Here is a 15,583-nt window from a genome sequence, read left to right on the forward strand (position 1 = left end):
GGGCTATTTTAAATTGGGGGGGACCCAGGCACTGCTCCTTTAAGAAGCGCAACGCTTCCTTACGCAGGAATCTGATTCCTCTGCTCTCACACTCCACCGCCTCTCTCCTGTTAGCCAGTCAGAGCACACTTCCGGCGTAGCCGGCCAGCCTATCGCTGCGCTCCACGAAAGGCAGCGCCGTTGGGGCGTGGTTTAAGGCGGGAGAGCAGGCGAGTGGCAGCGCCGCTGGCCAATCGGAATGCGACCTAAGCTCTGGCGCGGGAGGTCGGTTGCTAGCTCCGTCAATGGGGATGTCGGGGTGGGGCGCAGTTGGCGCGCGGTAGATAGGCGGGCGGGTAGCCGACCAGTTCTGGCTAGGCCACGTGACGGGGGAGTCGGGGCTGTGGACGGCGGCTGCGGGGGGCGCGCGGCGAGGTGAGCGTTGTAACCCCCGCCCGGTAGAAGTGGGGGGCAGGGCCTGCATTTCCCCCAAGCCCGTCGGGAGGCTGGGCAACGCCCGGGGGGGCTGAGGGAAAGGACTTGCCCGCGGGGCATGCTGGGGTATTGGCGGGGTGAGGGCACGGAGGGCCTGGGTGTATGGGGAGGGGGTTTTATTAGAGGGGCAGGCAGCGACTGGGAGGGGTGGTGGGAGAGGGCTTGGGGATGCGTGGGGCGTAGCGGGGCCTGGTATGGGGGGAGCGCATGGGCCGGGGGGGAAGGGCAAAGCATAGGCTGAGGGGGGAGGGAGGCGAGGCTTAGCTTGGGTGGGTCTAGGCCCCTTAGAGAACTGTTGGGGGGCTGGGCCTGTAACGGGTGTGCGGGGTGTGGCTAGGCCCGGGGGTTTGGTGAGTAGGTGGGGCTCAGCCCTGGGCGCATGGAGCCCTGGGCGGTATGGTGAGGGTGTCTGAGGACGTCCCCGGGGGGAGGTCGTGGGGGGTGTGTGGGTATGCCTAATGGGAGTACCGTGGTTGGGTACACACTGACTGAGCCAGGGAGTGGCCAGGCTGAATTGGGAGTCCAGAAACATGAGGTGAATGGTGATCTTAGCACAGGTAGCCGAGTCCATTGTGCCCACAGGACTCTATGCAAGCAGCGTAAGTGACCCATGCACTTTTATTAAACCCTGTTAGACTTGAAACAATTGTGGCTGAGAACAGCTAGTCCATTCTGGTAGATTCTGAGATTGTCTGTTCTCAGGGGTGGGGTGAGTAGACAATGTGGCTGACACACCATCCAGCGAGAAGCTAATGTGGCATTTAGTCATCCCAGTCTGATATGGGACCAAGATTATGGGTTTGGGCGAGAGGGATGTAAGATGGATGCAGAGTTGGTGGGTTTTTAATATTGTTTGAATGTGGGCGGTGAAGTCACTAAGATTAGATCTCTCGTTGTAAAAATCAGGATGTTCAGAAATGGCTCTTCTGAACAGACAGTTCTGCAGAGGGGGATATAGAGGATGAAAGATAATATCAAGACTATAGCAATATGAATGGAGCTAGGGTGAGGAGGGAAGCAGATGGAAGTTACTGGAAGGGAAGAGTTCAAACAAGAGACATAAGAGCCACCAGGTGTGGAGGAGGAAACGGAAATTAAACAATATACCTAGTAAAAAGTATGGGGGAACAAAGGTGACTTACAAAGTGCAGACTGTTCAAGAGCATCTCCTTAACGTTTTGCGAACTTAAAATGTATACTTCCTGAACTTAAACAACTTTTTTTAGCTGTGATTGTCTCTTTCAAAATAGTATGTAACTGGGACCTTAGCCCTTGTTCAACATTGGGTGTGCCCTCATACAAACCTTGGATTGAAGCAGATGCTTTCTATCTTGCTCCCCACCAATCATTATGAAAAGAACAAACTTTCCCATTCAGAGTTGAGGGGGAGTTCTCTGGACTGTACAGCAAGAAATGCTGCAGGTGATTGGATTATGGAGTAAGCAGCCATCTGCTTTTGGAACTTTAGCTAAGTTGACAACTGCCTTTAAGTGTCTTGTCTGGATATAGCATGAATTAATTTCTCATGGCAAATACCAGATAGTAATAGTAAATATTCACTAAAATGTGGAAGGTAATTGGCTTATCTCTGTTAACAGTGCTCTTTAGTTGCTGCAGATATTCTTTGCATGTGGGTTATATTAAACTGCAAATCATTCTAGTGTGAAGATATTTGTGTGCACTTGAAAATCAGGCTTAGGAGTGTTCTTGAATAGAAGTGTGTCTATTAACTACTCTGATTTGGCAATAATATTGTTCTCCGCCTCTGGGTGTGGTGCCCCAAAGCACTTGAGGGTTGCTTTGTAGGCACAATGACAGTGACCATCTGTGCTCTAGTGAAATTGGAGAGGTAACACTGTGTAGGATAATACATTTTTTTCTGAATAACTACTGAGAACAATGAAATATTTGACTTGGTGTTCAGTCTGATGCAATTAGAACTGACTTGCAGGACTCTCACAATGGTCTCTTTCAAAGATGCTACTGTTGGAATCCAGCCATAATATCACCTGGATTTAGCCAAAGCACTTTAACATAATTTGAAAGCAATTTGGACCCAGATTCAGAATGTATGTATAAACTTCTTAAAGAGACTCAATAGAAATGTGGTTTACAAAATAAAACATATTGAAATTTCTCTGCAGCATTTGTAATCCAAATACTACAGGAAGGGGTTAAGGTCTGAGATGTTAAGTAAAACTGACCTGGTTTCTCATTTTAAGATGAGTAATGGTAAATAGAAATACTAAACTTCCTTAGCAGGTCTAAGAATATCTCAAAAGTACTCCATAATGTGACAGCATCCCTGCATTAGTTTTAAAACCTTCCCATTTCAACAGATTTCTGCTCTTAAGAATTCAGTGTAACTTATATTTAATCTTTCCCAAATAGACTGTTAACTTTGTCACTCCCCCCCTTCTTGGCATTCATCCTCTTGTCTCTTCAGTGCTTATCTTCATCCATTTAACTTGGCCCCATACTGGAGGAACTCTGTTGTGTCTGGAAGGAAAGCTGTTGCTTTTGATCCCAAGACAAATTTGACTTGGTTTGTGGACATGACAGCAACACTGCTAAGTATGCTTTTCCCACTAAAGAATTCTTGTGTCTTGAGGTGTCTCCATAATTGTTTTATAAGCACTACAAGCCTATCTGCCTTGATTTAATTGTCAAAAAGTCTGCAATTCTGCCACTCATCTCTAAGGGCTTCCAGATATGCATGAATGACTTTTTTTGCTGATGCAGTAGTGCAGAATTCCTTTCCCTTCCTACATCTCCATTGATGTAGCTTATTTTTGGAAGCTGATGTATCTGAAACACTCTTACTAAAAACACGTTTTACTTGGGTGTTGTAGCTTTCTTTTTAAGAGTCATTTCTGAACTAATTGTTAGGCTCATGATGGCACAAATTTGAAGACTACTCTTCCTCAAGGGAAATATCTCTGAAGATTCCAAACAAAGCTCTGGATACCTGGCAATAGTTGTGAAGTTTATTGGAGCAGAACAGCTCCGAAACCCATGCTAGGTGGAGATTGCCAATCTGTGGCCTATTATAGGAAAGACACTCATTAAACAAAATTGAAGAGTCTTAAGATCTAAAATTTAAAACTTACCCGATTCCTGGGGTAGATTTTTGTACAAAGCTGGTGGAAGCAGGGTATGTCTGTCTACCCATGAGCATGTTTACTCTGTGTGTGATATCCTATCATTGCAGAATTTTGAACACTCAAAGTACTAGATAAGGGCAAAATATTGTGCCATAATTCTTCCCATACCATCACTTAACTCTCTCATCCTTCTGTCATGTTGATTGATTGCTCTTCTGTGCAGCTAAGTACATGTGATTTCTGCATTTGTCATCAGTGTCTTTTGGAAGAAATCTGAATGTTCATACAATTAATCAATATCACATGTTCTTTGCATGAAGTCCAGTAGTCTGGGGGCTACTTATTATAGTAGCCTCCAGAAGCCCCAGCTGAAGTCTGGGCCCAATCATATTATGTGCTATATAAGGACATAGTGAGATAATCTAAATAGACACAATGAACAAAGGGTGGAAAAGTGGAAAATGTGTCCCCATTTTATAGATGGGGAAACTGAGGCCAAGAGAGCAGGTCTTGGCATAGGTCATGTGGGAAGTCCATTCCCAACTTTGCTTTGGAATGTAGGTCTCATAAGTCCCAGTCTGATGCCGCAACAATAGGGCCATGTTTCCTCTTTTTTATAGGCTACATGTGCAAAGAATACCAAGCAGTGATTAAGCTGATTATAAGCCAAAACTTCACTCGCTATCAGCTCTTCTTGACTTGTTGTAAAAAGAAATGCTGTATCAAATGGGCAGAACTTTGGGCAGCCAGTAAATAAGTGCAGATGCCTTGTAACAGGGAAAATTCTGTGGCTCTAACAATTTTTAGTGTTGTAAAACTTCACATTGTACATGTATAAAAGTATTCCTTGCTCTAAAGAGCTTATGGTCTCACATGCAAGACAACAAAGACTTGAGTGGTGTTCCATAAGGCAGGTTGGTGAGGAGGAAAAGGTAGGAAGAAAATTGATCTAAGGCAGAGGATGACCAGTGTCCCCCACTGACAGATTCAGCTGATTTGGTTAATTTAACTTAGGATGGCATTTAACTGAGGATGGCTTTCAACTTGAAGCTTTGAATTACCTGATCATTGTAAACTTGACACAAATAAATTCTGTTCTGTCGTATTTTTCTGGGATCAATGCTACCTTGAGTCTGCCGGCTTTTTGAGGAGTTCAGCAAATGGCTTTATTAGGTGTCCTTGTTTTATGTACATAGCTTAAGAGAAAGCCCTACTACTTCAAGAGTTCTGGAGTAGTACTTTCCTCCCCCTGTCCACATTGTTTCATTTTAACTACACCAACTGGTCAGTATTTCCATTATGGCAGTGGTTCTCAAACTTCTGTACTGGTGACCCCTTTCACATAGCAAGCCTCTGAGTGTGATCGCCCCCTATAAATTAAAAACACTTTTTCATATATTTAACATCATTATAAATGTTGGAGGCAAAGCGGGGTTTGGGGTGGAGGCTGACCTCTCATGACCCCCCCCACCCTCATGTAATAACCTCACAACCCCCTGACGGGTCCTGACCCCCAGTTTGAGAACCCCTGCATTATGGCACCCTGACTCCCTTTTGAAATGAAACTTTGTTCCTATTTCTACTTACACAGACAGTCATTCAGCCAGTATGTGGGGGATCATCAAGTGTTGGAACTCCTTTTATGGTGTTACTATAATTTGCTGTGGTTTAAAATTCATCATTATGGAACAGACTATGAAGGCAAAACCATTAACATCTTAATCTTTATATGCATTCATTCTTTAGGCATCTTAATTGTACATAATACAGACTCTTGATACTAAAGACACATTCCCTCATGGATTGTCATAATGGTTTTAAGAATGTTTTCCTGGCCAGGAAAACAAGACTTTCACGATGGGGCTAATGTAGGTCATCAGGGATGTTTTTATTTCAAATGTGTATTACAAGATTTTTTTTTTTATTTTTTTTTAAAGCCTCTATTTAAGAAACATTAGGGCTGCTGGGGGACTGTCAGTCAAGAAGTTAATAATCCAGCACACCCAGGGCCCTTCATTTTCGGTTTTTATTTTATTTAATTTTTCCCAGGAATTTATCGGTGCTTATTACTACAATAACAACAGGTGAAAATTGGTGCAAAAAAATTAATTTCTCTGGGTAAATATCGGGGCTCATTTTGGTGGACTGAAGGAGGGGTGGGGGGAAAGTATTCAGTAGATTAAGGCTTTGATGAATGGAATTCAATATGGTTTGCTGCAGAACTAAAACAGAACTCAAAACAATGCCACCTCTGAGTTTAAGAAAACAGTATCTCTAATCCCCACATAAAACTTTTCCTTTGAATAAACATTTTACTGTTGTAGACTTAGTATTATTAGCCTATAAATATTTACATTAATAATTGGGCCACACCATTTGCAGCACATACACTAAACTTCATCCTTCCTGTTCTTTAAACTTTCAAATACTTCCTTGTGTTCTGAAACAGATTTTCACTTTCTTCCCATTTTAGTGTGTAAAATCTTTAAACAGTTATCTGCTAACAGCTCGAAATGTGTACTTGGTGGGCACAGGATTCATCAGTACGTTCAGATGTGCATGCACTTCAAAGCTTGATGCGTGCCTGTTTGTTGTGTATATCTTCTAGACCAGAGGTGGGCAAACTACGGCCTGTGGGCCGCATCCAGCCCGCAGGACCATTCTGCCCAGCCCCTGAGCTCCTGGCCCAGGAGGCTAGCCCCCGGCCCCTCCCCCGCTGTCCTCCCTCCCCCGCAGCCTCAGCTCACTGCGCCGCGGGCACAATGCTCTGAGCAGCGGGGCTGTGAGCTCCTGGCGTAGCACAGCTGCAAAGCCCGGCCTGATCCGGTGCTCTGTGGTGCGTGGCTGGCTCCAGCCGGGCGGCATGGCTGCCTGTCCTGGTGCAGCCGCGCCGCCAGCCACCAGTGCTCCGGGCAGCGCGGTAAGATGGCAGGAAGGGGGGGTTGGATAGAGGGCAGGGGAGTTCGGGGGTGGTGGTCAGGGGCTGGGGGTGTGGATAGGGTGGGGGCGGTCAGAGGGTGGGGAACAGGGGGGTTGAATGGGGGCGGGGGTGGTTAGGGAGAAGGAGTGGTTGGATGGGGCGGTGGGGGGCAGTCAGGGGGCAGGGGGAAGCGGGGGTGGATGGGGCAGGGGGGCAGTCAGGAAGGAGTGGGGGTTGGATGGGGTGGTGGGGCACAGTTGGGGGGGTCTGGGGCCGGTCAGGGAGAAGAGGTGGTTGGATGGGGCAAGTCTCTTCGGCCCCTGGGGGGGAGAGGTGCAGTGGGTCTCTGTGTGCTGCCCACGCCTGCAAGCGCTGTCCCTACAGCTCCCTTTGTCTGCTTTCCGGCCAATGGGAGCTGCAGGGACAGTGCTGGGGGTGGGGGAGCGCACCCCAGGGGCGGGAGGACAGAGGGGGCTGCTCCTGCCTGCAAACACTGCCCCCGCAGCTCTCATTGGCTGGGAACGGGGGGCTGTTGCCAATGGGAGCTGTGGGGGTGGTGCTTGCAGAGAGGGGCAGCATGCAGAGCTGTGTGCTACCCGCCCCCAGGGGCTGCAGGGGCGTGTTGGTCCCTTCTGGGAGCGGCATGGGGCTGGGGAGGCAGGGAGCCTGCCTTAGTGGCAGCCACGCTGCACCTCCAACCGGGAGCCGCTGGTTTTTCTTACAGGAGGTGGTTGGGAGGGAAGTATAAAGGACTGTGACCTTTCCCAAAATAGGTAGGCAGTCTTGTGCTTGACAACCATGTACCTTTTTAAATTGGGCATCAGGGTGGATTTGATATAAATCAAATTGATTTAAATCACTAGTCAGGAAGACTAGATTTAATCATGGATTTCTACATAAAAGTGCATTCTTGTTGGTTGTTATAAGCTTAATACATATTCTTCACAGGTAGAGAAACTTCATTAAAATATTCCCAAACTGGGTCTCTTTTGTCGCCTGCTGCCATTGTTTTCCCTTCTAGAGAGAGAATGGTATGGTAGATCTCAAATCAATGAAGGCTACACTCAGAAAGACCTCAAGACTTCTGGAATATGCTGCTCAAACAGTTTCACTTTTGTTTCTACTGCCTGTCCCTCCCTTCTCAAATTTATCTCCAGACTTCTGCTCCTTGTTCAGATCTATTCCGCCCCCAACAATCTTCTATTCATTGAACGTTTTGAAACTTTGCACTTTTAGAGAGAGGTAAGGATTGACTCTGTGTACACAAATTTGCAGAGGGACAATAGGGTTGAGGTCTGTTATTTCTCACCTCTATATATTTATTTAAAAACATGTTTGCTGTTATCTCTGGAGACACAAATCCACAGTTTGATAACTGCAAAACTAAGCATCTCTTATGGTATCTTCTAGACTGAGCACTGAGTCCCATTGGGTAGATAGAAAGATTAACCTAAATAATCTATACAGAAGCCCCTGGAACCTCTTAAGATTGGGTCCCTAATCCATGAACTGTTGGAACTCATTTACAAAACTTTTCTTAAACATTACATGAATATATTGTCTCATACTATAGAATTAGAATTTATAATCCCTATTCCATGATGAGATATCTTTGAGCTATAATGTATCTTAATTAAAACTCTCTTTAGATAGTTTTTTTCCTCTAAAAGCATTTTATCAAAAATCTGATTTAAATAAAAAACTTTTTTTTTTATTTTAATTTAAAAAAAATATCATTGATTTTTATCCACCCTGTTGAGCATCTTTTAAGTAGGGACTTCATCATAGTTCAACTCTGAAAATATTGAAATTGGAATGATTATACTGAGGTAGAAACTTGAGAGCTAAAATCTGGCCTGACTTATACCTCAGACAAATGCATTAATTTTAAATGCTATAGCACAGACGATGAGGCAAGGCAGAATTTGACCCCTGGTAACTCTTGGCCTGATTAGTGAAGCATTTCCCTGTAAACTCTCAAGTCACCTGGTGATGTTCAGTCTAACATTCCAAATGAAATGGAGGCTCTTGTTTCTCCACTGGGCAGTATCCTCTGTAAAATCCTGTTGGGCACTCACTCCCAACAGTGGCCAGTGAGCTAGCACAGAGACTAGATTGCTATCCTTAAAAGCTCAAGCTCTTTTTTTGGTAAGCAATGTTTACTTTGTGGTTGTGGGTTTATAAACTCTGTTCCTTTGATTTCATATTGTGGTTCTTCAGTCACGAGACAGACACTTGACTCAGGTTGTGCCCCACCCGGTAATACCCTTGCAGGGTCCCAGAGCCCAGGCTCCAGCTGGAGCCTGAACATCTGCACTGCAATTAAACAGCCCCATAGCCTGAGCCCCACAAACCAGTCAGCAGTCACAGGCTAGCCATGGGTGTTTAATTACAGTGTAGACATACTGTATGACAGGGGTAGTCAATTATTTTTTGTCAAGGTCCAAATTTCTTAGTCAAGGCAGTCAGGGTCCAGACTCCGTCTGGAGTTGGCCTGCAGTCCACCTATTGACTACCCCTGCCCTATGAGGTCAATGACCTCTCTGAGATTGAGTGGTTTATGCATAGCTCAAAAAAAAAAAAAACCAAACTAGCTGTTGCATAGTGATGCATAATGTCTTCTACCTTTTAGTTGTTGGATGAACTGAGTCCTGTTTAGCACAGAGCTGCTTGGTGCAGCAGCTGTCTGGCTGCTGTGTTGCCATAGGTAGAAAGCATATAATACAAGCTGAAGATGGATTTAGCGCAGGACTGTAAAAATACAACGTTGCTATAGTGTTAGATTCCCTTTCCATTTTTGCTTAAAGATTCTATCCTGCTTTTTTTCTAATCAGACTCTCTAAATGTTGCATATAATAGTAAAATTTGAACTTTAGTTTTCCCCCTTGAAAGACTTAATGTTCTCAAGACTTTATTTAGAAAGTTGCAACATTTTGTTCTCAAAAGCATATATGTGCACCAGATAACGTTGTTTACGAGCATACTATCAAATTGCCCACATATAAGAATTTTCAATATGGAGCAACAAATTTTTAGAAGAACTTAATTGTGGTCTCTTTGGCCTTCCAATTGCAGCTTAATTTTAGAAGGAAGCTGAGACATAACTTACTGTAAGTAAACAAGTGCACAATGTGACAGAGGTATTGTATGAGCAATCAACAAATGACATTATGCTGAAACTTGTCCTTTGAATCTTTTGTGATGTGGCAATGATGACCTACAAAATGGCTGGCAGTGCTACAGTACTGTCGTATTTGGAACTGCAAAGTCTCTTGATTTGCTTTTTGTCTTGGGTTTTTGCAACCCAACAAACTCACTGATGTAGCTTTGCAGACTTGTTCAAACAAGTAACTGGTTTAGCTTTCTGCACTGATTCAAGTGTTGGAATTTTTGTTGAGGGAGGAGGGATGGGATTTTTTAAAAAAGCAATATTTAAATTGCCATATTTCTGCATAGGAATGCATTTTAGGCTCAAAATCTACTGTTCCTGTAATGGAATACTTGCAGATGATGATGGTAATGCAAAATGTTCATCTTCCTTGTATCTGTCTTCAGAATGATCAGTCAACTTTATATAAACATAGGTTTTTGAAGTAGTGGTATCCTTCCCTGCAGGGAGACATTCCGTGTCCTTGATTCAAAGAAACAATACTGTCTGTGCGAGATACTTTTGTATGTGAACTGCAGAAAGTTGCAAGCTTTTTTGGGGGAGGCTAGGGGATAAGGTGGGATTTATACTTGAAGTTGGAATCTTTATCTAGAGAACACCTAGTAAAAACACAATGTAGTAAGACTACCTAAAAGGAATACTTTTCTGCTTTGCACTTAGGCACCATAGTAATGGGTAGGGATGGATAACTCTTGGCCACCTGTTAATATAGGGTTGTCGGGGATTTGCCGTCAACTCCCCGTGTCAGTCTACTTACCTGGGAAATGCACGTTCTCCATCCCTGTTTCTTCTGTTCAAGAAGTAAAACAATACTTACAACACCCCAAAATATCCTTCTCAACCAGTAAGATCCTTTGAACTACAGCTCTGAGAGTCTAGCAAACATTGGTCATTATCTTATGCTCTGCAAAAACAACAAGGAGTCTGGTGGCACCTTAAAGACTAACAGATCTGTTAGTCTTTAAGGTGCCACCAGACTCCTTGTTGTTTTTGTAGATACAGACTAACACGGCTACCCCCTGATACTTGACATTATGCTCTGCAGTTTCTCATTGGAGTCTGTTTTTGAAGTTTTTTTGTTGAAGAATTGCCACTTTTAAGTCTGTTGTTGAGTGTCCAAGGAGATTGAAGTGTTCCCCTACTGGTTTTTGAATGTTATAATTCTTGATGTCAGATTTGTGATCATTTATTCTTTTGCGTAGAGACTGTCCGGTTTGGCCCATATACATGGCAGAGGGGCATTGCTGGCACATGATGGCATATATCACATCGGTAGATATTCTTCAACAAAAAAACTTCAAAAACAGACTCCAGTGAGAAACTGCAAAACGAATTAATTTGCAAACTGGACACCATCAAATTAGGTCTGAATAAAGACTGAGTGGATGGGTCACTACAAAAACCTGCTGATACTCACACCTTCTTGTCAGCTGTTTGAAATGGGCCACCTTGATTACATTGAACTCATTAGCACTACAAAAGTGAATTTCCTCCCTTCCTGTCAACTGTTGAGAATAGCCCACTTCCACCTTAATTGAATTGTCTCCTTAGCACTGGCCCCCCACTTGATAAGGCAACTCCCATCTTTACATATGCTGTGTATTTATACCTCTCTACTGTATTTTCCACTCCAAGCATCTGATGAAGTGGGATTTAGCCCATGAAAGCTTATGCCCAAATAAAGGTGGTTAAGGTGATATCTTTTATTGGACCAACTTCTGTTGGTGAGAGAGACAAGCTTTTGAGCTGACACAGAGCTCTTCTTCAGGCCTTCAAAGGGGTGTGTTGACCTGACGAAGAGCTCTGCAAGCTGGAGAGCTTGTCTCTCACCAACAGAAGTTGGTCCAATAAAAGATTTTATCTTAACCATCTTGTCTCACTTAATAGCCTTAATATTTACATTATTTGTTTGAAAATGGTGGATGAACTTATTTACTAGATTAATATTTCTACTTGTGATGGAAATTAAAATTCAGTTATGCACAAAAACAGCACTTTAAAATCTTTTATTAAATAAAATGACATTCAATATGCTTGATACATAGGAAAAAAAAGCTTACCAAAACACACCTTTTTTTAAAATTTCAAACTAAGGAAGCATATGTAGTTAAACTCACTAACTGATTTTGTTTCTGGTCACCATGTCATTCAAGATTTTTAGAACTAGTAGATCTCATCGTCTTATGCCTAGTTTTTATTCATATATTGGAGAGAAAAAGCAGAAAAAACTCCCAATTGATTTCTTAACTTTGAATCAGCAAGTCATTGAATTGAACTAGCTGAATATGTGAAAAGAAAAAAATGATTCTGTGCACCTGCAGAAGAGGCTATTGGAGTCAAAAGTTGGCTTTGTACTTCAAATTCTGGTTCCACATGTTTAGCCAGTGACTTTCACCAGTTCAGTCATTTGACTTTCTTTTAAAACTTGGCAGTCAACATGTACTGCTTAGTATTTTAATTTTTTTGCTTGTCACTAATCTGTTATAGTAAGTTTAGGCCTTAACATAGGTTGTCAGAACTTAAATCTATTTAAAAATTTGATTAAAAAAAAAATCTGTACTTTTAAAAAATTAATCTTTTTAACCACCCTGTTAGGTGGTGGTGTAAGCAGTAGTTAAAACATGAAACTGCCTGTGAGATCTGAGCTGCAGAGCAGTCCATAGTGCATCATCCTAGAGAAAGTATCTTTTTTTTTTTTAAGAGTCATCCTGCATATACTGTGCTTGGCCAGTTGATCGAGGCCTGCAACTCTCTTAGAGGAGACAGGAAGAAGAAAATAGCATTTAGCAGGCAGGTGTCTATGGCTCCTATTTTCATGCTGTAGAAGAGTATGTGTAATCCCTACATAGCAATTGCTGCTTCTGTAGCATTTCATATAGTATACTCCAGATGTTTGGTCTCATTAACACTGCTGCAAGCCATGTACAGAACAAGATATGCACAGTGCTAAGATAAAAGCAACATAAAGTGTACCGAGAAAGAAAGTTAATAGGCTTACAAAGTACAGAGAGTTGAGAAACATAACATGAAGTTATCTCTTCTGGACTGCACTTGCTCATTTGCTATTGGGTACTTGTCACTGAATTACAGAAGACCCTACCCTTTATCTCGCTAGTGAGTATAGGGTTATAATGTTTGATCTTTCCTGTGTGTACAGACCATGGAGCTAAAGTGGCTGCTGTGTGTGACATTGCTGATACTTGGATTAGTTGATGTCCAGACTCATGATGGGGAAGAAGACCATGGTGATGATGTAATTGATATTGAGGATGACTTGGAAGATGGTGTTGAAGAGATAGAAGAGACAAAGCCTGAAGCCAGCAGCCCTCCTCCAACCCCAAAGGTTTGACTTAAATTTACAATGATAAAACAGAATTACACTTGGGTAGTCTGGTTATTGTAACCTGTCCCATCTTGGTCTGATCTGGAGACTATCTTGAGCATAAAAACTCAATATGCCAACAGAGTAACTGCATTCATTTTAAAGAAGCATTGCAATGAAACTTGAGCTGCATTTCTTCCATAGGAAAATTTCTTTAAGGGCATTTGAATCTTGTGGTGTGATACCAGGATTTAACTAAGAGTACTAGTACTCTTAGACTTTGGTATTTTTATCTTCAAAATAAAATTATAACTTTCAAGCAATGGCATCCAGATTTTGGGGAGTGTAAATAACTTAAGATGTTTCAAGCAGAAAACTTGTCTGAGTCAGGAAAAGTGGGATGAACGCAAAGCCTTGTAGTTTCCTAGGGCAGCAAAGTTGATTAAAGGTCTGTGTAAACTTTTTTTCTCCTACTCCAATAGGTTACCTATAAGCCCCCAGTACCAACAGGAGAGGTTTATTTTGTGGAAAACTTTGATAAGGGAACCCTGGAAGGGTAAGTGAAATCTTCAAGATGATTTAATGTAAATGACTTAGTCAGTTTGGACCTTCAATAAGGTGTAATGAAATACAACTTTTCCAGAGCACCCGTTCTTGAATAGCTAATGTTCATATGACTAGAGTTCAAATGACCCCCTATATAACCACCTTACTATACATTTCTCTTAACCTTCATATCTCTTGAAACCTTGGAGGATGTTCAAATAAGCATTTGTTAGGTGCCCATTAAGAGGGGGAATGTACCATGTGCACATACAGAATCACGTAAGCTGGCTTTCAGTAGCCTCTCTTGGTAATATGACAAGATGGAGATAATGGCGCTACAAGCACTATCCCTAGTGGAGTACTGATAATAGGATCACTGGTACAAAGCCGCTTTGATGCCTTCTTCTGAATTTGCTCCATGTGTTGGAGAACTTAGCGCAGAATTCCCAAAGAGACTGATCAATGGTGGGGTTCAGAATACAGTAGGGTCTAGTTAAAAGGTAGCCCTTGCAGTGGCTGGGTGTTTCTTTAGAGGTGGCTTTGTATAACAGTCTGTAACTGTATGGCTATCCCTTACCTCTGCTGGGGATATCATTTCAGATGGGTTCTTTCCAAGGCCAAGAAGGATGACACAGATGATGAAATTGCAAAATATGATGGTGAGTGCCATCTAGCTTTTGTTCAAAAGGTATATATTTTTTGGTTGTCTGTACTGCAGAACTAGACTTGAGGTGCAAATCTTACCCTGACTAAACACTCATGAGAATATCCTACATATGAAAAGTGGGTGGGCATTTGGGTGTTATTTTTAGCTACTGATGTCCAGTGAGCTGTGGCTTTTGCAGCAAGTCCTCCTGAGTGTTGAAATGTGTTCCGTTCCTAATAAATTCAAATTTCATCTTTTGAAGGCTAGTCTGTACACCAATTTCTAACTTGAGTAATATAACTGAATGTGACTTCTGGAAATGCTGTTATAACCCATATTGTATAGAATAACAATTTAGTTTCTTGTTAAAGTTCATTAAAATAAGAAAACAAGGAATTGTGGGTTCTAATAGTAATGAAATGGTGTATGTTCCTTGCAGGTAAATGGGAAGTAGAGGAAATGAAGGACACTAAACTTCCAGGGGACAAAGGACTTGTACTGATTTCCCGGGCCAAGCATCATGCGATCTCTGCCAAACTGACAAAACCCTTCATATTTAATACCAAACCCCTCATTGTACAGTAAGTGGAAAATAACAAGTGTACTGCACCAGAAAGGGCAGGTGGCTGTTAGCGGCTTGTTCCAGAATTACAGAGTTTGGTTGACCAAACAGTAGTAAAGCATGGTAGCCCATTACCACTCAGAATATTGGCTACCACTCTTGCATGCAAATACATAAATAAAGGGGTATTGTAGTGTACAATAACTTTCCATTTCAAGTTCTTGGAGATGCTGCTTTTTCCGTCTGAATAAACTAGCTGTGTCTGAATTTCTGGAAATTAGCCTTTCCTTGCAGTGTGACACTGACAGCTACAGTTGTTTCCACTTCTATGCTACAGCTGTAATAGCAGGGGCCTAGTGAACTGACTTGTCTGTTGTGATTGATAGGAGGAGTAAAACAGTTAGCAGGGGCTATGTAAAGACAATTCATGAGTGAATAGATTTTTGTCCAGCAAATTGTCCTTTCTTTCTCTTTCCCTGGTAGCAAGGCAAACCCAGCTTGTTAGTGGTCTTCAACTGATGTAGCTCTTTTGCCATGGGACACACAAAGCTTGTCCAATTTAGCAAAAATTGTTAGATTGGTCATGGCAGATATACAAGAATCCAGACTTTATTGGGAGTAGCTGATCTGTGGGACTTTTCCAGCAAGAAAGGAGGGTAATCAGCTCATCAGTTTGCATGAGATAAGGAGTTAATCATTCTGCCTGTTGCCTAGCTGTTTACTTTGTGGTTCTTATGTATCTGCCTAAGATCCATTATGAAATGTGGGAAACACTAATTTAAAAAACCTTTCTAATTTGTATGGAAGCTCTGTTACATCCTTATATGAAGGGAATGTTGT

At 42.5% G+C, this 15,583-nt stretch overlaps 1 protein-coding gene across 1 annotated transcript in view; it reads left to right on the plus strand.

The window, feature by feature from the left end:
- Positions 1 to 368: 368 nt before the first annotated feature.
- Positions 369 to 15,583, plus strand: part of CANX (calnexin) — a 30,262-nt gene continuing 15,047 nt past the window's right edge. The window contains exons 1-5 of the mRNA XM_065408791.1: positions 369 to 414; positions 12,825 to 13,010; positions 13,472 to 13,545; positions 14,136 to 14,194; positions 14,621 to 14,762. Of these exons, the coding sequence (XP_065264863.1) occupies positions 12,828 to 13,010; positions 13,472 to 13,545; positions 14,136 to 14,194; positions 14,621 to 14,762 (458 nt within the window). The 5' untranslated portion in view covers positions 369 to 414; positions 12,825 to 12,827. The remainder of the gene's footprint in view (positions 415 to 12,824; positions 13,011 to 13,471; positions 13,546 to 14,135; positions 14,195 to 14,620; positions 14,763 to 15,583) is intronic.

Source organism: Emys orbicularis, chromosome 8, assembly GCF_028017835.1.
Source record: "Emys orbicularis isolate rEmyOrb1 chromosome 8, rEmyOrb1.hap1, whole genome shotgun sequence".
Lineage (NCBI taxonomy): Eukaryota > Metazoa > Chordata > Testudines > Emydidae > Emys > Emys orbicularis.